The sequence below is a fragment of the Astatotilapia calliptera genome, chromosome 13, assembly GCF_900246225.1.
Source record: "Astatotilapia calliptera chromosome 13, fAstCal1.2, whole genome shotgun sequence".
Lineage (NCBI taxonomy): Eukaryota > Metazoa > Chordata > Actinopteri > Cichliformes > Cichlidae > Astatotilapia > Astatotilapia calliptera.
The window spans coordinates 10,189,055-10,208,887 of NC_039314.1; the positions used below are offsets into that span (position 1 = coordinate 10,189,055).

Consider the following 19,833-nt stretch of genomic DNA (forward strand, 5'->3'; position numbering starts at 1 on the left):
GGAGGAAAAAGAACTCAGCATTCAAAGTAAAACACCTGCTACCTACAGTAAAATACGGTGGTGGTTCCATCATGCTGTGGGGCTGTGTGGCCAGTGCAGAAACTGGGAATCTTGTCAAAGTTGAGAGACGCATGGATTCCACTCAGTATCAGCAGATTCTGGAGACCAATGTCCAGGAATCAGTGACAAAGCTGAAGCTGCGCCGGGGCTGGATCTTTCAACAAGACAACGACCCGAAACACTTCTCAAAATCTACTAAGGCATTCATGCAGAGGAACAAGTACAATGTTCTAGAATGGCCATTTCAGTCCCCAGACCTGAATATTATTGAAAATCTGTGGTGTGAGTTAAAAAGAGCTGTCCATGTTCGAAAGCCATCGGACCTGAATTAACTAGCAATGTTTTGTAAAGAGGAATGGTTCAAAATACCTTCTACCACAACCCAGACTCTCATTGGAACCTACAGGAAGCGTTTAGAGGTTGTAATTTCTGCAAAAGGCGAATCTACTAAATATTGATTTCATTTCTTTTTTTTTTTTTTTTTTTTTTGTGGTTCCCAAATTTATGTACCTGCCTGATTTTGTTTAAACAATTATTTCACACTCTCTGTAAGTCCAATAAACTTCATTTCACTTCTCAAATATCACTGTGTGTCTCTTATATGATATATTTAACTGACATTTTCTTTTATTGCAACAACCAACGATTTATACAGGAAAATAATGACCATTAAGAAGGTTGCCCAAACTTTTGCATCCACTGTATATACATAAAGACATCAGTTAAGTTGGCTGGCTCTTTTGTTAGTAACCTGGTTAATTCAATGTTGTCTTACACAAAATAAATACCATGATTGTGTACTTATACTTTAATTGAGATTTAGGCAACAAATACTGCTCAAAGAACCAAGAAAGTCCAGAGAGAAAACGGAAGCAACAACAAGCGGCTTTTTCCCCAGAGACAGTTGATCAAGTTTTAATGGCTTAAAAAAACCCTGCATAAACCACACCTACAATAAAAGAACTGAAACTTCCATCACATGACTAACCATCATGTGAAGCAGTGTCTCAAATGCTTGACAAAAAAGGAAAAGTGCAAAATGGATAGAAAAAAGTATTTTATTATCACATATGATATTACATCCAAGTCGATGCATGCAGCTAATGAAATAGGTGAAAGAAGGAAGTGTCACATGAGTCATCTTCTGCATGTGATCTGTTGGAACCTGCGAAAGACAGAACAAACATTATGTAGGGCTAAACGTTACAGCAGAGTCAGCATGAACCTGAGATAACACACTTAAAAATGTGCAGTGAGAGAATACTGAGCATACTAATCGATGACTGACTTTGTGTTTGTCTACTGCGTGTAGACGTGTTCAGAAATATTGTCACTGATCAATAAAAGCTGCTCATGGAATTCTTTAAGTTTCATGTGATCTTGTATAGATTTCTATTTCTGTGGCTTCTGTTAGTGCAGTTAAAGTTCACTCATGTGAGCCTGCGGTGAAGGTTTTTTTCCATGAGATTTCTGTTTTACTGTCCGTTTCTCAATCAACAAGTCAGTTCGTTTAACATCAGTAGTATTTCATTGAGAAATACTAAGAAATACTTTAGTCTTGAGCTATCAGAAATATTCAGAAGAGAAAAAAGGCAAGTCTTTTGACAGTTGAGCAGCATGCAATATTTGTCAAAAGAACCAAACCTTTTTAAGTGTATTTGCGTGCCACATAAAAGTCAGATTTTAAACTTCTTTTAACAATGTTAAAATCAAAACAATATTAACAAATGCAGTAATTCGTCCATCTGTCCAACCATTTTCTTTCACTTATCCACTTATGTATCTTCTTGGAAGGTGTTCTGACAGTATTGCGTCTCCTGGATGAGGTAGATTTGGTGTGTGTGTTTAAGTGTGGTAGTGTAGCAGTGAGTGTGTGTCTGTAAAAAAGCATGTGATGGCTGCAAAGAAGAAAAGCGAGCTAATCGGGATTCTCTGAACTGAGGTTTGGCCTGTTATTTGATGCGACGTTTCCTGCGGCATAACACAGAAGTTCTGATAGCGTGGACGTAAATAATTAATGTTAATTACTAATGTTAGAATAATTCAGGGGCCAGTCGAACAGCACTGGGTAAGTGGTTCAAGTTTTATTGGCCCAATAAGACTGCTTTATATTTTAAAACATTAATAGAATGTAATTAGTAGACTTGAAATAAGCCTTGAAATAAATAGGGTGTAGTACACCCCATGCCCCCCCTTTAGACTCACCCCTGCTTACTGTTGGCATCAGTGTGACAGAAAGGATGGCTGTAGTCAACCTCCATTAGGCTGTCTTATTTAAACATTGTATGAGACTAAGTTAAAAGTTCAGTTGCATAAATATAATTTTATTGTAATTTCTATAGCTTTATTGTAGATGTGTTGCTGTGTTAAGCAAACTGCGGTGGGTGGGAGCAGCTAGAAAGTTCACTTTTCTTCCTGTTTGCACTTGTTGATCAATGGTTTTGATGAAGGACAGTTTTTCCCAGTAAAGGCCTTTGTGGTGATTACACGAACAAGCACTGCTATTTTGAACGTTCGAAACATGTTTTCGTTCACGCCACCTGATTGCACCATCTCTGCAACAGCTCCGCCCCGTGGCTTTTCTGTCTTATTTAAAAAGATATTTTTAATTGTCATTCTTTTTATTCACACATGTGATCCTAGATATGTTTCTAATGCAGGTCTGTTTTTAAATCACAAATGTGGGAGAAACAGCTCTTCTTACATGGATTAAATGAAACATCGGAGAAAATAATTTCTCCTGGGGAAGTTTTTTAATGGAATTATCCAAGTTACAGCCCTAGTCAATATTAACGTGTTGTGACAGGAGCAATTTTTCACCTTTGTTAACTGAAGGGAAGTGCTCACCTTTAATGACAACTAAGAGCTAATCAGCACAGGAAGTGTACTTATTTCTTCCTAAATGTATCAGAGAACCCAAACAATAGTGTCTTTTGTTCTCTACAGTTTAAACAAAAGCACTCTGAAATAAAACAACACCGGCCTCTGATAAGCAACCACTAGGGCTGTTCGATATAACGATATATATCGATGACGATATAAAAACATCTTCATTTTACGCCATTGTTTGTTTCGTGGTGTCACAAAATAAACTGTTTGCGGCAATATTTTTTCATCGTTCTGATGGTCACTGTAGTGGCTATATTAATTTCTTAAAGTTCTCTCTTTCTCTTATATTTAATATAACCACACTACTGACGGACAAGCGCCTGTTTTTATGCGTTGTCGCTACAACAGCGACAGTAACACCTTCGCGTGTCCGCTTGTTTATGTTCCACATAAACCTTTCACAATAAAGCTCAAGATCCTGTTGAGACTTTTCAAAATAAACCGAATCACGTGAAAGAGCAGATTATTTACGGATGAGAATTAAAAAAGAGCCGCCAGGTGCTAAAAAAATAAACCTTAGACTCAAACGTTAGAACAGGCTTTTCCCCGCAGCACGCCGTGTAATAAATACTAAGAAAACAGCGGCTGTTACAACTTCTCTCTAAAAATGTATCGTTTCATGCATCGGTTAAAACACTCGACTCCGGGTAAAGGACGCGCAGCTGGAAACACTTCGCAAGTCGAGCTGCCCGAGATTCACAGAATTTACAGAAAATGTTACATTTTTGTGATTTATATCGGGATATGAGATTCTGGTCATATCGCACAGCCCTAGCAACCACCACTGTCGATCAACACAAATACTGATGCATAGTATTGTGGTTATATTAGAGCACCACAACGACTGTATTAAAAGGTCAGTTCAGACTTAACAGTAAAATCCCCTACTCCCAGTTCCTGTTGATTATAGCATTTTAACTAATAGTTTAATTAATCACTTCATGGCGAAAGAATACAGACACTTATTAGTAGAGGCTGAAAGATTTATCAGTCAACTGTAATTATCAGGCATTATTGTCCTATCACACATATTTCTGTTGGAATATATGTAGTGAAGCTATTATAATATCATTGTGTATGCGTACACGTCTAGTTAAATCCATTTCAGACAAACAGATGGAGGGAGGAGAAGGGGGGGTGCTTATCTGTTTTCAAGAGGCACGAGGGAGCTCAATATTTTTACTTTAATGGTTTTGTGGAAAGAATCAATCATTTAAATCCTGATTAAATTGCTTCAACAATGACACCTGCAGGCAAGGCGAGAGATGACAGGGCTGTATCTGTAGGTAGGGGGTAGATGAGGAGGACAGTACAAACTCAGGGTAGGACCTCTTATTAGAGCTTAATACACATCTATGTTTGTCTGGAGGATCTCATGTGGATCTGCTGTTGTTGCAGACATGCAAAATGATCCTCCCTTACAAATCAGCAAGCAAACAAAGTAAATACAGACACTGTGTTTGTGCAAACTAATCTTATATGAACCAAATGTATGAACTTGTAGTAAAGTAATACACTCACATATTACAGGGATGGTGACTAATGAACTGATCATTTATTTAGAGGATTATCTTTGTGTTTGGCTACTTCATGTGTGATGGTCATGTCCACAAACACACAACTGAAATACTTTTGTAATATTCATTCACATTTTTACACTCCTGCCTCATTTTCACAATAAGTTAGTTTGCAGTCACTAAAGCTATAAAGCAAACAACTGGTTTAATGAATTTGGTTAATTTGTTTTAATACATTATCACACTATATCATATTCCTTTCTGGTATGAGCAAGCGAGGAGGCTGAGGGTGGAGCTGGTTTAGGTACAGAGTTTACAACCAAATGGACTTAACCATCTGTTGTAACCACATGGGGGAGTTTGTTTTTTCTAATTATTGTCCCTGTGCAGCAATGATGCACAGAAAAGAAGGTCAGACACCAACTAGGGAGAATCAGAGGGACAAACGGAACAATACTGTCATCCCTTATGTAGCAGGTTTATCAGAGAAACTCAGGAGTCTTCTCCAAGCACGAGATCCCAGTGCACTTCAGACCCAGCCACGCACTCAGACAAAAACTGGTTCATCTCAAAGACAAAACTACCAAACAGAAACTTAACAACGTGGTGTATGCTGTACAGTGCAGCGAGGAATGCTTTGGACAGAGAAGACAGATGGTTTGAAAGAGGAGTGAAAGAAGCCATCTATGTCCACTGTGAACATGAGCAGGGCTTACAAAACTAACTGTCTGCCATCTATAATCCAGTTTTGAGGTTGGTATGTCTGTGAAGGTTCTCAGTCATCCAGGTTATCGTAGTCTAAGGAGCTTGGATAGAACAGCGTCTGGACTTCTTAAAGTTGCTTGAAAACGTTTCACCTCTCATTCAAGAAGCTTTTTCACTTCTAATGTCAAATGGTGGAAAGTCCCATATTTAAGTCCTATGGGAGTGTCCCCCTAAGAGTGACATGGATCCCCTAATGTCCACTGTGAATGACCCTCTTTGAACAGAGCCCATGGCTTACAACACCAACTGTCTGCCATCCAGTTTTGAGATCCCTTTCCAGACGCCTTAAAGCCCACTCACATCCTGGGCCTTTTGACCTCAGAAAATCACATGATAGGGTGAAGCCTTGGCTGATTGTTACCTACACCCGTTTTCACACCTTGGCTCATGCGATTAGGTAGAGGATCATTAGGGGGTCCATGACACTCTTGGGGACACTCCCATAGGGCTTAAAATCCAAGACTCTCCACCAATTGCACTTAGAACTGAAGAAGCTTCTCAGATGAAGGGCGAAACATCTTCAAGAAAACTTAAAGAAGTCCAGACGGATGACTGAGAACCTTCACAGACACATTGTCTGTTTTTTTTTCTTTTCTTATGTGTTTAAAATGCTTTAAATCAGTTACTAGAGGTTGTATTCGGTTGCTTGTTCCCTGATATCCAGGATCACAGAAGTGACTTTCCCCCGCAAATAAACAGCGGTATTCCTTTCTGTCTGGGCTATTTAAAGGTCGAATTAATCATCAGTGCTAAAACACTTTATTACATGCATGAGGTTTGTTCTCATCCACTGTGTGTGTGTGTGTGTGTGTGTGTGTGTGTGTGTGTGTGTGTGTGTGTGTGTGTGTGTGTGTAAGCGATTTTCTTCAATAAACCGCTGATAAGTTTTCACTACTGTAACTACTCAACTGTGCTTCTGATTGCCATTTCTCTAATGGAGTTAAGTGGCTGATAAAGCAGAGTATTTCATATTTTACTACAGCCCAAAAATACACGCATGTAACAGACAGCTGTGGTGATAAAACAGCACTTTGTTTCACTCTGAGCACCAGTGATTTTAAACACCTCCGCCATTCATTAAGCCTTACATTTAATCACTTCTGGGGTCCGCAGCAGTTACTGTTGGGGACCTGGGCGTCTTTCTTCAGCACAGTGGGCCTCACAACGTCCACATCACGGTGCAGGTGATCCAGTACGCCAGCGAGCATGCTGGGAGCTGCGTAGAAATCCACCAGAAAGTAAGTCCCTCGGCTGTGCCTCTGGTTGTGTTTGGTCATTCTGTAGGGCAGCTGTCTTTCTCCCAAGTTCTCCAGGTCTCTCACCAAGGCGCCCCGCTCCATTAACGTCTCCACCGTCCTTCGCAGAGCTGCCGCCGTCTCCGGCCGCTGCATCTGTTTCAGGATCAGGGCCAGCTCGTACCGAGGCATGGCTGCAGCTTAGTAATACCCGACTCACACGTTTAATTCAGCTAGAACTGGGCTGTCATTGCCACACTGCTCAGTTGAAAGGCGACATGTTATGACACGAGGGGCAGACACGAAAGGTCTTTAGTGATGACGCATAAAGCGTGCGCCTTCGTGGGCAACAAAGCCTACTAAATATAAAAAATAGGAGTCATTTATTTTTTTTAAATATGGCGTTAAATCTATAAATAAGTGTATTTCAATAATAAAAAAATTGCGTCTTATTTAGCATACCCACATATTTTACTCGTATTGTTTTAGGAAATTAGTCACGTGAGAGCAACCCGAAATATTTGTAAAGTTTTCTAAAGGATTTTTAAAATCACAATTAGTCAGTGGAATTGTGTTTTATTTAGTTTTCTGACATTTGGAAATCTCTAGAAACTGGTATTTATTTTTTTACTGAAGCGTGGATACGTCGACACCAAGCGTCTGCTCACAAGTGCCTGATTCCGTCACTTCCTTTTCCAGAAGAACGTGTTGAAGATGGCGGCGGAGAAGTCGGTACCGAGTGATCTTTTCAAATGCGTGTACTCGTTTCTGGTGGAGAACAAGTTCACCAAAGCGGCTCAGGAGTTCTTGAAAAAGACTAAAGTGGTGAGTAGCCTACGCTGTGTGGCGGTGTTTGACGGACACGTCCTGTCGTCGGGTATTAGACGTTAGGTCCAGGCGGCACGAGGGGTAAATACGTGCAGGTTACCGAGCCGGTGAAGTTAGCACGTGTATCAGCTGCAACCTGCCTTTGGGCTAATTAACGGTCTCAGTGCGTTAAAGTGTAAATACTGCAGCGTGTTTATACTTTTTAAATTATGATTTGTGGAGTTTTAGTCACAAATTCAAAGTGCTGCAAGGGAATTATTAACTTACTACTTCACGTGTTTCTCTACAGGCTCCGCAAGATCAGAATGAGGAGAGACTCGTCAATATCTACAACTTCTGGGTGAAGTGAGTTGCTTATTAATATTTATTTATTTTTATCCGAGAGGGGTTTTTCAAATAAAAATATGAAACGCATGACCAAGCTGACTTTGTGTCGATAAGTATGTTCCTTTAAAAATGTATTGGTACAATAGAAATTCCACTGCTGCTCTCCTAGTGTCCAAGGGTCTGTTGAGTTGAGGATTATCAGAGAAAAATCTAATACAATATAAACACAACCCTTTTGTTGTTTTACAAATTTGAAGCGCTTTTTGTTTAGACAAATGGGAAATGAAATGGTTCTTATATAGCACTGTACTACTCTACTTGAATGTTCAAAGCATTTTATTCAACATGCCAAAGAATAGTTTACCATGCAGAGTGGAGGGATTCAACCAGTCTCTCACTAACTCAGTGTTCAGTTTTTTGCCCAAGGACACTTTGGTATGCAGGCTAACGACTAAAGCATTATTATTTGCGTATCTTTCTACTCTGGGAAAGGGAGTGCCTTTTATCCCGTTGAAGTTTTCTTTTTAACATTAATATAGGGTGGTGTTGCATACTGTGTATTAATATAATTATGGGCTGTATCATTGAAACTCTATTTTAAATAGATCTCCCGAAGCCAAAAAACGAAAGGTGCCTCCGAACTGGACGGGACCGTCAGCCAAGAAGGCAAAACCCAGCACTGAGAGCTCCAGCAGTGAAGAGTCAAGCAGTGAGGATGAAGAGGCTGGCGCAAAACAAACTAAAGTAGCTCCTGCAGGTATAACCTTCATATTTGATATGGATAACTGAAAGGGTTGGCTGAATTCTGCTAGTAATGTGCATTCTGAAACGCTGTGATATTACATTTTTCCTCATTCTACATTTTAGCAGCCAAAAAGGGGCCTGCTAAAGCAGCAGCTACTAAAGCTGCATCCAGCAGCAGTGAAGACTCTAGTGACTCTGAGGAGGACAAAGCTCCTGCAAAGCCTGCTGCAAAGGTAGAAGGAAGCATCAGAATCAGACATTCTCATGATAGCCTGTTATTGCTACATTACCTTGCCCGTTATCCTTTTATTAAAATGTAGTGTCTGTTTGTAGGCACCTGTGAAACAACCTCCTGCTGCTGCAGGTAGCACAAGGAAAAAGGATAGCAGCTCCAGCAGTGAAGAGTCTGACTCTGAGGAAGAACAAACCGCCAAAGCTCCTGCACAAAGTAAGTCTATATTGAGTAATTTGTTTAAGTTAAGATTGGGGAAAAATCTTGGGTTATTTAATTTACTGTATGCGTTTCTGAATAACAGAACCCAAGGCTGGTGCAGTCACAACACCCAAAGCAGCTGTTGCTGCCAAAGGTGCAGCTCAAAAGAAGAAGGAGAGCAGCAGCAGCGAAGACAGCTCCTCAGATTCTGAAGATGAGAAGCCAGCCAAGGTACACAAGGCCTTCTTTATGTTGTTATGTGTTGTTGATTGTCTCACACTTAGCCAAGTGTGGTGTGTAGCGGATAAATGCATGCAGCAGATATTAACAGCATATTTCCATGTGTTCTGTCAGGCTCCAGTCAAACCAGCTCCAGTCAAACCAGCCCCAGTAAATAAAGCTGGTGCTGAGTCAAGTAGTGAAGACTCTTCATCAGAGGATGAGGCTCCTCCCAGCAAAAAACCCAAAGCAGGTGTGTTTTCATGCTTTCTTACAACTATACAAGCTACACAGTAACAAAAGTCTGGTTTGGAAAGATGTGAGGCACACTTGCATCAGCGGCAAACCTGAGAAGTGAATCCCAATCAAGTCTTTTTAGCCTATTACTGATGTGCGTAAGTTCGACAGCTATATGAAAAAATAAGTGAGATTGAGTTCACATTAATTACAACAGTCCAGTTTTGTCCATATCATGATCATAACACCAGTCTGCTCTGACTGAATTATACCCAGAGCTGTTCACTTGGTCATCTCTGGAATGATCTGTGATTATCAGAATCAGATTACTTTATTGATCCCTAAGGGAAATTATTTATTAAAATATGTTTGTATTTGTTTTTGATGCTGACGATCTACATTTGTCTTTCTAGGAGCATACAGTGCTGTACCACCTCCTGCTTCAATCCACAAAGCTCCTGCTGCACCAGTAGCAAGCAAGGCCAAGGACAGCGACTCTTCAGACAGCAGTGATGACAGCAGTGATGACGACAAAAAGGTGGCAGGTAAGTGGGTTCCTTTTTATTTTTTCCCCACCTTGACTTCTTGGTGTTTATTGTTAAATGTCTAACAGCATTTTAACTTGCACAGCAAAACCAGCCCCCGTAAAGTCACCTGCAGCCAAACCTGGAGCGTCCAAACCTGCTGCAAAGAAGCAGGAGTCCAGCTCAGAGAGCTCTGGTATGGATCACAAACGTCACTCGCCCATTTCCCATCTTAAAATGATGATCAGTTTGTGACAGTGAATGTTTGTAAATGTCTCTCATCTTTCTAGATTCCAGCTCAGAAGAGGAGACGGCCAAGAAGCCTGCAGGTAAAGGAGCCCCAGTCAAAACTTCTCCAGCTAAAGAGGTGAAGAAACCTGCAACAAAGGTGACTCCTGCTAAAGCGGCTCCAGCTAAGTCCGCTAAAGATGAATCCTCCGAGGAGGACTCCAGTTCAGAGGAGGAGGAGGCAGCAAAGAAACCCCCAACCAAAGCTGCACCTGCCAAGACTACGCCAGCTCAGAAAGACGAGTCCTCGAGCTCAGGTAGGAGATGCACATTTTGGGTATTTGAGCTTCAGAAGTTGTTAAATATGACCTAATATAATTTCTGTTATTAACCCTATATTGTTTGCAAACCTTCATGACAACATTGATCTTGCTTTCCAGATTCAGATAGCAGCTCTGAAGATGAGGCCCCAGCAAAGCCTCCCACAAAAACCGCAACCCCATCCGCAGCTTCTGGAGCTTCTAAACCCCAAGCCAAGGCAGCAGAGACCAGCTCTGACTCGGAGGACTCCTCTGAGGATGAGGAAGAGCCAGTGAAAGCCAAGCCTGCTAAAACGGCTACACCAACTTCAAAGCCTGCAGCAAAGCCCCCTGCAGCAAAGCCCCCTGCAGCAAAGCCCCCTGCAGCAAAGCCCCCTGCAGCAGCAGAGAGCAGTTCAGAGTCTGACTCTTCGTCTGAAGATGAAGAAGAGCCTGCTAAGACTAAACCAGCAGCAGCTAAGCCAGCTTCAAAGAGTTCCACCCCTGCAGCTAAGCCTGCTGCTGCAGCAGAAAGCAGCTCTGACTCCGACTCCTCATCAGAAGATGAAGAACCGGCCAAGGCCAAGCCAACAGCAGCTAAGCCTGCAACACCAGCTTCAAAGAAGGCTACTCCGGTAGCAAAGGCTACTCCTGCAGCAGAGAGCAGCTCCGACTCCTCCTCTGAAGATGAAGAGCAGCCAGCCAAGGCTAAACCTGCAGCAGCTAAAGCTGCTACTTCAGCCTCAAAGCATGCTAAACCTGCAGGAAAGGCCGCTAAACCTGCAGGAAAGCCTGCCCCGAAAGAGAGTAGCTCAGAATCCTCTTCTGAGGATGATGAAGAGCCAGCTAAGACCAAGCCAGCAGCAGCTAAGCCTGCTACGCCCGCTTCAAAGCCTGCTACTCCTGCAGCTAAGACTGCTGCTGCAGAAGAAAGCAGCTCTGACAGCTCAGACTCAGAGGATGAGGCAGCTAAGAAACAAGCTCCAGTTGCTTCCAAGAAGCCCGCCCCTGCAGCTGAGAGAACAACAAAGGCAGCGCCTGCAGTCAAAAAGGCAAAAAAAGCAGAGGAGAGCAGCTCTGATTCCTCAGATAGCTCTGATTCAGAGACGGAGACCCCCGTGACTAAGTCTACAGTTGCCAACGGCAAGGCAGCAACTCCCAAGACGGCAGCAGCATCAGCGAAGGTTGCAGCAAAGCCAGCAGAGTCATCATCCAGCGACAGCAGCTCTGAGGAGAGTTCATCAGATGAGGCTAAAGTGCCACGTAAAGCAGCCACTGCACCCAACACCCCAAAAAACAGTAAGTCTCAAACATCTGGTCATTAAATGGGGAAAAAAAAAAACTATCACTTAACTGTCGGTCCTTAAGTGTTTAATATTTATAGAAGTGTAGTGTTTACTAGAGCAGGGCGATATGGCCAAAAATATTTATCACGATATATATTTGAAAATTTGCGATAACGATATAACTGACGATATAATTGATGCGAGACAAAATACAACTCCACAACATTACTAGCGCAAAAAGACAACCTTCCATTTATTTTCACTTAAACAAGAAGCTGGTTTTTATGTACATTAAAGCTTTATAAAAATGTAACAGTACAAATGCAAATTGCTTGCTGAAAGTTTAACCAAAAGGCATTTCCAGTACAAATGGGCTGACATATCCTGAGCATAACCATGTATAATATCCACTGAAGTTAAAAAGAGGTGCTTTGCAACATTAAACTGCAGTGTGCAGTACGTATGTTTCGGACCATAAGGTGCACGGGATTATAAGGCACATTAAGCGAAACAAAGCAGTCAGATAAATCAAACTTTATTAAACTCATTCTTCTTGCTTCCTCCACTTCTGTACCATTGATTCATTAATGTTGAATTCTCTGGCAGCTGCTCTATTCCCATGTTGTTGCAGTCTATTAATGACTAACCTCGTATTGTGGACGGATTATCTCAGTTGTTCTCCTGACTGAAGTTTGGTCCGTTTACAGCATCCTGCCATGCGATTGCATTTGTCTCTAACCATGAGGAACCTTCCCCTTAACTTTTATAAGTGGAAAAAAGTTAGCGTTCATCCTCCAGCTTCACTGTTTATGTTATGCTAACATAGCTGTGTCGCTAGCGATCACCTAGCACATCATTATATACCAGCTAGCCCAACTTCAGTAACCCTACAAACGTCACTGCTGTTTAGTTTCCTGTCTTCATTTATGTTGGAAGTGATAGCAGAGCTGTACGTTTGATTTTTTTCTTTCAGAAATCTCTCAGTCAGAACATGCTATATCATGCTTAGGTAACTAGCGAGACTAGCGAGCTAACTTCCGCTAGCTTCCTGCTAACTTCTAACTCTGTTAAATGTAATAACTTTTGTTTTCATGGATGCCTGGAAGTTAAACTTTATAGTTACACCTGGTAAAGCAGCAATGCTGATCGTTTTATTAAAGATGAAAGAATTTAGACAGGTTTTAACTCTCAGTGATGCTGCAGTGTTGTTTGACCTGAAGCATACGGAGTTTAGGACCCAGATTACTCCCAGATTTAAGAGCATCTTAGTCCGACAAATACGACAATAACAACGGCCGCTTGCATGTTCTGCAAAAAAATGTGCTTTGTTGTGTATCTGACGGACAAACACCAAACCAGTTCCACATCACTGAAGTTGCACCATTTTTACAAACCAATTCTGGTTCATCTGTTTCACTCAACAATCGGCCATGTGCGTATGAAAACAAAGGCACTGCGCATGCGCGTTTTACTCCCATTCTATCGCGATATTTCATTTTCCTATCATTGCCTAACATTATACCGGTATTACCGTGAACGGTATAATATGGCCCAGCCCTAGTGTTTACTAAGTATGAGCCCCTTTTCATCTGATACAGGTACTAATGGAAAAAGAAAAAAGGATGAAGAATCATCAGAAAGCGAAGAGGAAGAAACGGATTTAAAAACACCAAAAAATAAGAAGGCCACAACCACACCACAGACTTTCCCTAAAGCCAATAAGAAGGTAAGACCTGCACAAAGCTAGAATTGAATTAAAGTGAACTGAAATAAGCTGACTGAAACATTTTGTTTTCCAGTCTACCAACGTACCCTTCCGTAGAATAAAAGACGACGAAGTAAATGTGGACCCGCGCCTTGCAGACAATTCGTTTGATGCAAAGGTGAATTATTTAATCATAATAATCATTTTTACAGGATTACTGAGCATTATAGTTGTTGAGGTGGCAGATAAACAAACTTTTTTTTTTTTCTCTCTTTATAATGTTCTATTTCAGATGGGAGCCAATGGAGACTGGGGCCAGAAAGCTAACGATGTGCTCAAGTTCACAAAAGGTAAATCATTCCGCCACGAAAAGACAAAGAAGAAAAGAGGAAGCTACCGTGGGGGAGCCATCTCCACTTCAGTCAACTCCATTAAGTTTGACAGCGACTGAGAAAGTCCACAACCTCCCATTTCAACTGTACTGTACCGGACAGATCAGGAATACAAGTTGTCTGCTCAAACCACCCTCCTGTAAACAGTCTCTCCAGCAGTAGCAGCAGCACACTAACAGAAGATGGTCCATCACACTGAACTGGCCCTTTGATTCGACTTTGCTTTAGTCTGTAATGGAGTTTACATTTAGCAGAGCTGTGGCAGCAGGGAAATGTGCTCCCAACTGTGACATCACTTATAGCCACTAGGTGGCTGCAGCCACTGGCTAATGGAGAAAATGTTTGGCTCTTTCTGCTTGTTTTCACAACCTCCTTTCTTCTTAAATGGTGAATGTTTGTAACATTAAGCAATCTTCTTGTCTAGGTATGATCAAAATTAATCCATCTATACATGTTCTTCATTTTCAAATTTGTTTTTTGTTTAATAGACTACATGGATTCTTGATGTTTGTCCTTTTTTCTTTTTTTTTTCTTCTTTGTCCACATTTAAATGTGAAGAGGTTTGGGGCTTTTTCTTAACATCACAAGAAAACCTATCAAGTAGAAATTTTATACTGTATTTATTATGTTTTATTCCACTTCAATCTTTAAGGGCCTCTCAAGGTCTTTTCTCTGTTCAAGGATTTTTTTTCTTTGGATCCGTTCCCTTTGTTAGGAAGTCCTTTCAGTCCCTCCCTGTACTGTTCAGTGGTATTAAGTATGTAATTCGAACATAGCCATGCTCGTTTCAGTTATTTGATTATCATATGAGATCCTGTGTACCGCTGTCATTTTTTTTTTTCTTTTACACCTCAAATCTGTAAATAAAGACTAAACAATATACTGGTGATGATTTCATGGACAGTTCACTCACTGTTTGCTCAGCTGACAGTTTTACATGTGCACAATTGGAGAGGAACTCCAATTTTTAGTATCTGCACATACCAAGTTGTTGCGTGTGTGCTGATATTGTTGTTGGCAAATTAACGGTCTAGAAAGTACATATTTTTAAACTTTGTTAACCCTTTAAACCCTGAACTGTGGAATAACAGCCAGAAAAAAATATTTTCTTTTTAAATTGAGTGCTTATTAAACCTTAATGAAATAAATTAATTTGCGTGTTTACATTTGTATCATATTTGCTACATCAGGCTTTATTTTTTGCAACTTATTCTTTAGAAATCTACTTTGCAATTGCCACTAGGTGGCAGTGGAGTAGCACTGCCCTCAGCATGACGTTTAGTCAACGTATGTAAACTGTCACCCGATTCCTCGGGGCAGTTTGTGTCCAGACAGCTCATTTCCTTCATCTGTTGAACACAGATGCATAAGTCTGTCATCTCAAATGAACTGAGGCCTGTTAGATCAGCATGTGCGGCTAAAGGGATATTCCAGCAATTTAGCACCACTCTGAAAACAGAGATAAAGACTCAGTTCTACACACCATGTACTGTCCATGCTTAGATTTCAGGTTTTATACCAGATGATCAGGGATTTTTTTTCTCAATTAAAAAAAAACAACCAGTGGAGATGTTGGGGGTTTTTTTTGTGTGTTTATTTTTCTTTTCTTTCTTTTTTAAGCACTTATCTAGATTGTAGGCAAGGGTGGGGACAAGCCTATCCCAGCTGTCATAAAGTGAAAAGGTGCGCTACACCCAGGACAGGTCACCAGTGTCACAGTGCTTTGGGAGGAAACCAGAACAGGCACAAACTCCACACAGAGAAGCTTGAAACTACCAGGTTTCAACCAGAAAATTCCTTGCTGTGAGGCTAACCACTGCTCCACTACACCACCTAAATTTTCCCTGATAGGGTAGCATAAATAAGTTCAGTATTACTGTACTTCATCTGGGTTGGTATGCATGAAAAATTCTCAACTGAAATGTTTATCAATATATTGTTACAATGTAATCACATTTTCCTGTTAAAGAAACTCAGACATGACCTCACCTGCACACAAGCAGGTTTCCCTCTGGGACATTAAACTATACATTTATCTGTATTTTACAGTGAACTTTACATGAACAGCTGGGTGGCCGTGGCAGTAAAAACTTGTTCTTGACAGCAGTGGCTATAAAAAATGTCTGGTTTGTATCAGAAAATGACTGAATATTTAATCTTTCCCCGTAAAACTCTACAAACAGCCTTTGGTGAAAAGTGGATTCATCGCAGTGGATTGGATTGGCAGATATTACTGTAGTCAGTGACTGTTTAAATTATTTTTACATTTTATCCTCTTAACTCCTTATGCTCAAGTGGGAAAAGTGATTGCGAGACTAAATAATTTGCAGCCGACTAGCTGATCTCTTATTCTTATTGCAGAGTATATTTTTTCATTAACTCATAATAATATCTGGCAGATAGGAAACCGCATATGACCAAATAAATAATATACTCTCTGGTTTCAGTGCAAAAAGCTTCAGGCTTAGACTGAATGAACAGCGCACACCCCGTGCATAAAGCTCATATGTACGCACAAGGAGGAAATACTACATGAACTCAATGCACAAAAAGAGCTGTTGACTTATGATTGAGGTCTGTAGTCACTCCAAATATAGCCTCCTTTGCAAGCCTGGCAACTGCTAACCACTGAGCAATGCTCCAGCGCTCATCAAGCAGAGAAATCTGACAGAGCGTGCTTGCTCGAGGTTTTACATGGATGAACTGTTGAGAAGTGGTTACTGTAGAACGGTTACTGGGCAGTTTTTGAGCACGGATGTAGCTGCTGTTGCACTTGGAGGCTCTGTGCAGCAGCAGTGGGTCAGGAGGTCCTTCAGGGAGTTTTAGAAAGTAAAAGGAAATAGTGTTTTGCTTTGCAGGTTTTAAAGCTCATCATTTGTTGATTTGGGATAAGTGCTTTGAAATTGAATAATTAGGAAAAGGCAGGCCGGCCACAGCTTTTAAAATGTCTTATTTAGAATTTCAACATTTCTTCGGACTGTTGGGCAAACATGATCTTCAGCTGTATGGGGAAGGAATTACCACAGGCCTTCTTATGGGGAAGGAAGTGCTGCAGAGCAAAACAGCACAGAAGACAGAATCTGTACATTTCTTTTTGGGTCTACTTTGCAAGCCCAGCAAATCAATAAATAATTTGATTAAATGAAAAAAAAAAAAAGTTTCACAAAGCTGGATATGAGACTCTCCTAGTTAATGTTAAAAGCTGGCATAATGGAGATGCATGACTTTCACTGGACAGCCATTCTATGATTAAAGCAGAATGTAAGTGATGCAATGTTAAAAGAAAAATAATTTTCCACTTCTGAGCTATTGAAATGCCAGACAGAAACTCTGAAAAGACCATTGGTGAGGAATACTGATGAGAGGTCCACGTACCTGATCTCCTGCCTAGCAATCACTCCCGAGCACCACTTCCGTCTGTCAGTCGTATTATGTGCGGCAGAGCGAGCCAGCTCGTTCGGGTAAATTGCAGCAGTGTGTGTGCACGAAGGGCTGCAGGACAATCTTTTAATGGGCAGCGGAGGCTGAGGACTGCCCATCCTGTCCATTTCAATTAGACAAAAATGCTGACTACTCTTGCGCATAGACACACACAGACACACAATAATTTTCTCCGTCTGGAATGAAGTCAAAGCCAGGGGTTACAATCAGCCATGCGTTTTTGCTTGAAAAATCATTACACTTGACAAATGACTTCCCAGGTGCTCCAACAAATAGTCGTGCTAATCCCCCCCACTGTGCTGTCAAAGAGGGAAAATGGGAACGTGGCAGGACAACAACTTACAAGTCAAGCAGAACTCTGTTATAAAAAATAAAAAGCTTCATCACCATTACATTATTGTAGCATCTTTAATAGAGTTCTTCTTTTAACATCTGTCATATATAAAGTGTTTCCATGGGGAATAATAATGCTAAGAACACAGGGTAAGACGGCATACTTAATCTTTTATGGGACATTATAGGAATAAAGATGCAGACTGAGTGAAGAGGTGCTAACGACATTACAGACTTCTGCTTTGTCCCACCAAAGAAATATCCAGGCTATGTTAACAGCGTAGAACAGATATACTGCAGCCTTTATAGAGCTGAAGGTCAAACTAGATTGATTCATCTTTTAGTCTTGCCCTTTTGCTGTAAAATGCATTAAATACAGAAGAGCAAAGTGGTGTTTTTAGCATTTGACAAACAGATGCACCGTTCTGCATTCCTTTATAAAACATGAAAAAAAAAAATCAAACATACAAACTTTGTATATTTTCAAACATACAAATACCCATGATGCCTCAGGCAGGCACACTAGAGAAGCCTTTCAGGACACAGTGCACTGCGTCAGGATGCTTCAGCCACAATACTGATAGCTGGAACTACAGCAACATGCGTTAATGATTGATGATGAGCTGCAGTCTTAATTGTCTATTAAACTTCTTAAAACCCGTCCAAGCAAGACTGCCTTTGATGATATTGGTAATGTTGCCCTATACACCTGCTGTCTTCCGCTCTCAATTGCAACTGGTCTCCTGTGACATTATGTCTTCGGTGTGGCAAAATCCCAGGCGGTATCCTGGGCACACTTCCACATGGCACGCACAAGCCGAGTGAAGCCCATGTCTTTGGGTTTCTCCAGCCCACGCATGAGCCGCTGCTTCATGATGGCTATGAACTCCTTATTACTAAGCTCCCCATTCCCTAAGGAAGACAGACAGAGAAGGAGAGAAGGGGGAGAGGGGTGATGGACAGGGGAGCGGGATGATGAAATAATAAAGGAAGAGTAAGTAAGACGAAGGAGCTGACTTCCATTTATTGATGATTTCTACCTCCGGAGGCTTTGTGTTTCATAAATATTCAGAGCAGAGAGATATGATGAGACTGTCAGCTACTTACCATCACAATCAAAGAGCGCGAACACCACGTCGCAGACGTGATCCGACAGCTCCACTTTTGCTACGGTGCGTGCCACCTGCTTCATGGTGACTGAGAGACAGAGGGAGGAAAGATACACAGATAAAAAGATTCACTGTGAGAGCAACACAGGCACAGACTCACACATGTCAGCACATCAGCGGTGCAAGTGGAGAACAGTGTGTGCAAATCAGACTGCTCGGATCAACAAAAAGGGTTTCAATTCGCTGGGGAGGCTATCGGATGGACACATGAGAGAAAGAAGGGGCTGAGAGGAGAAGAAAGAGCGGACCGCTACAGGAAATCCAGCTGGGAATGGAACTGGACTGAGGAAAATATGGAGGATGTAAGTTTAATCAGGATTTACCAATAGTCACAAATGGAGGAGGGCAGGTATGAGAGACGAGTGGGGGTGAACAAATAAAACGTGACAAAAATTTCCCTGCAAATGGTGAGAGAAAAAGATGAGCCAGCACGCCATCAAGAACCTCATTACTGGCCTTCTTTTATATATTCAACAAAGCCATTGTGCAGATCCAGATCACACACCCACACATGAGAAACTGTTCTGAAAGGGTGTGAAATCAGTGGACTTGAGTGCAAGATGAAAGCAAAGGAAAAGAGAGTAACAAAGACATTAAAAAGCTCAGCTGAGACACGAGCTGCTTCGGGCTCGAAGAGGAGAAAAACGGTTTCAGTTCATGGACGGCAGCAGGGAGCAGAGAGTTCGCAGACATGTGTCTGCCAGCTCGCTGTGAACCCACAGCATCCTCCCAAAGCCGCTTTACGCAAAGTCAAAAACACACTGATACACATACGCGGTTTGTTACTGTGCAGAAATGCCACTGAAACCAAATGCCTGAAAAAGCACCTCGGGGTAGACCCTTCGCTCCCTTAACACAGCAGCTGCTTCATAAATGAATCAGAACAAATGGATGCACAGACCGAAAACATATGGAGGTCTATTGATGGACTGAATCACTGCAACAAATGAAGGAAACAGACTCTTCAAACAACTGCCACAGGTCTCATCTGCCGCTTTTGTTCTCACATTAAAAAGATTTTCATTGTCAGCTTCTGACAAATGAATTGAGTAGTAATGAAAGTGCTGAGCCACATAAAGACAGTACGAGTGATTTAATGAATTTAAACTTTGTAATTAGTTTTCACCAGTAAGCACTGAAAACAAATTCTTCAGCACTGAGAACAGCATAACCACAGTGAACTCTGTGGGCGATTTTTAAAG

At 41.3% G+C, this 19,833-nt stretch overlaps 3 protein-coding genes across 6 annotated transcripts in view; 1 reads left to right on the top strand and 2 right to left on the bottom strand.

The window, feature by feature from the left end:
• Positions 1 to 1,100: 1,100 nt before the first annotated feature.
• mrps6 (mitochondrial ribosomal protein S6) lies at positions 1,101 to 6,804 on the bottom strand. The gene is made up of 2 exons (XM_026189293.1): positions 6,320 to 6,804; positions 1,101 to 1,225 (listed from the first exon to the last, which is right to left on the bottom strand). Exon 1 carries the CDS (start codon positions 6,656 to 6,658, stop codon positions 6,326 to 6,328), a length of 333 nt encoding a protein of 110 aa, XP_026045078.1. The 5' UTR covers positions 6,659 to 6,804; the 3' UTR covers positions 1,101 to 1,225; positions 6,320 to 6,325.
• Positions 6,805 to 7,165: 361 nt separating this feature from the next.
• On the top strand, positions 7,166 to 14,568 carry nolc1 (nucleolar and coiled-body phosphoprotein 1). The gene is made up of 14 exons (XM_026189287.1): positions 7,166 to 7,291; positions 7,584 to 7,639; positions 8,227 to 8,378; positions 8,489 to 8,598; positions 8,699 to 8,813; positions 8,902 to 9,029; positions 9,153 to 9,270; positions 9,668 to 9,799; positions 9,885 to 9,974; positions 10,069 to 10,323; positions 10,447 to 11,604; positions 13,190 to 13,317; positions 13,391 to 13,474; positions 13,589 to 14,568. Exons 1-14 carry the CDS (start codon positions 7,181 to 7,183, stop codon positions 13,745 to 13,747), a joined length of 2,796 nt encoding a protein of 931 aa, XP_026045072.1. The 5' UTR covers positions 7,166 to 7,180; the 3' UTR covers positions 13,748 to 14,568.
• Positions 14,569 to 17,518: 2,950 nt separating this feature from the next.
• Positions 17,519 to 19,833, bottom strand: part of micu1 (mitochondrial calcium uptake 1) — a 37,910-nt gene continuing 35,595 nt past the window's right edge. For all 4 annotated transcript variants that reach the window (XM_026189364.1, XM_026189363.1, XM_026189367.1 and 1 more), the window contains 2 exons: positions 18,570 to 18,659; positions 17,519 to 18,374 (listed from right to left, as the gene is read on the bottom strand). In XM_026189364.1, coding sequence (XP_026045149.1) covers positions 18,214 to 18,374; positions 18,570 to 18,659 — 251 coding nt within the window. In that variant the 3' untranslated portion in view covers positions 17,519 to 18,213. The remainder of the gene's footprint in view (positions 18,375 to 18,569; positions 18,660 to 19,833) is intronic.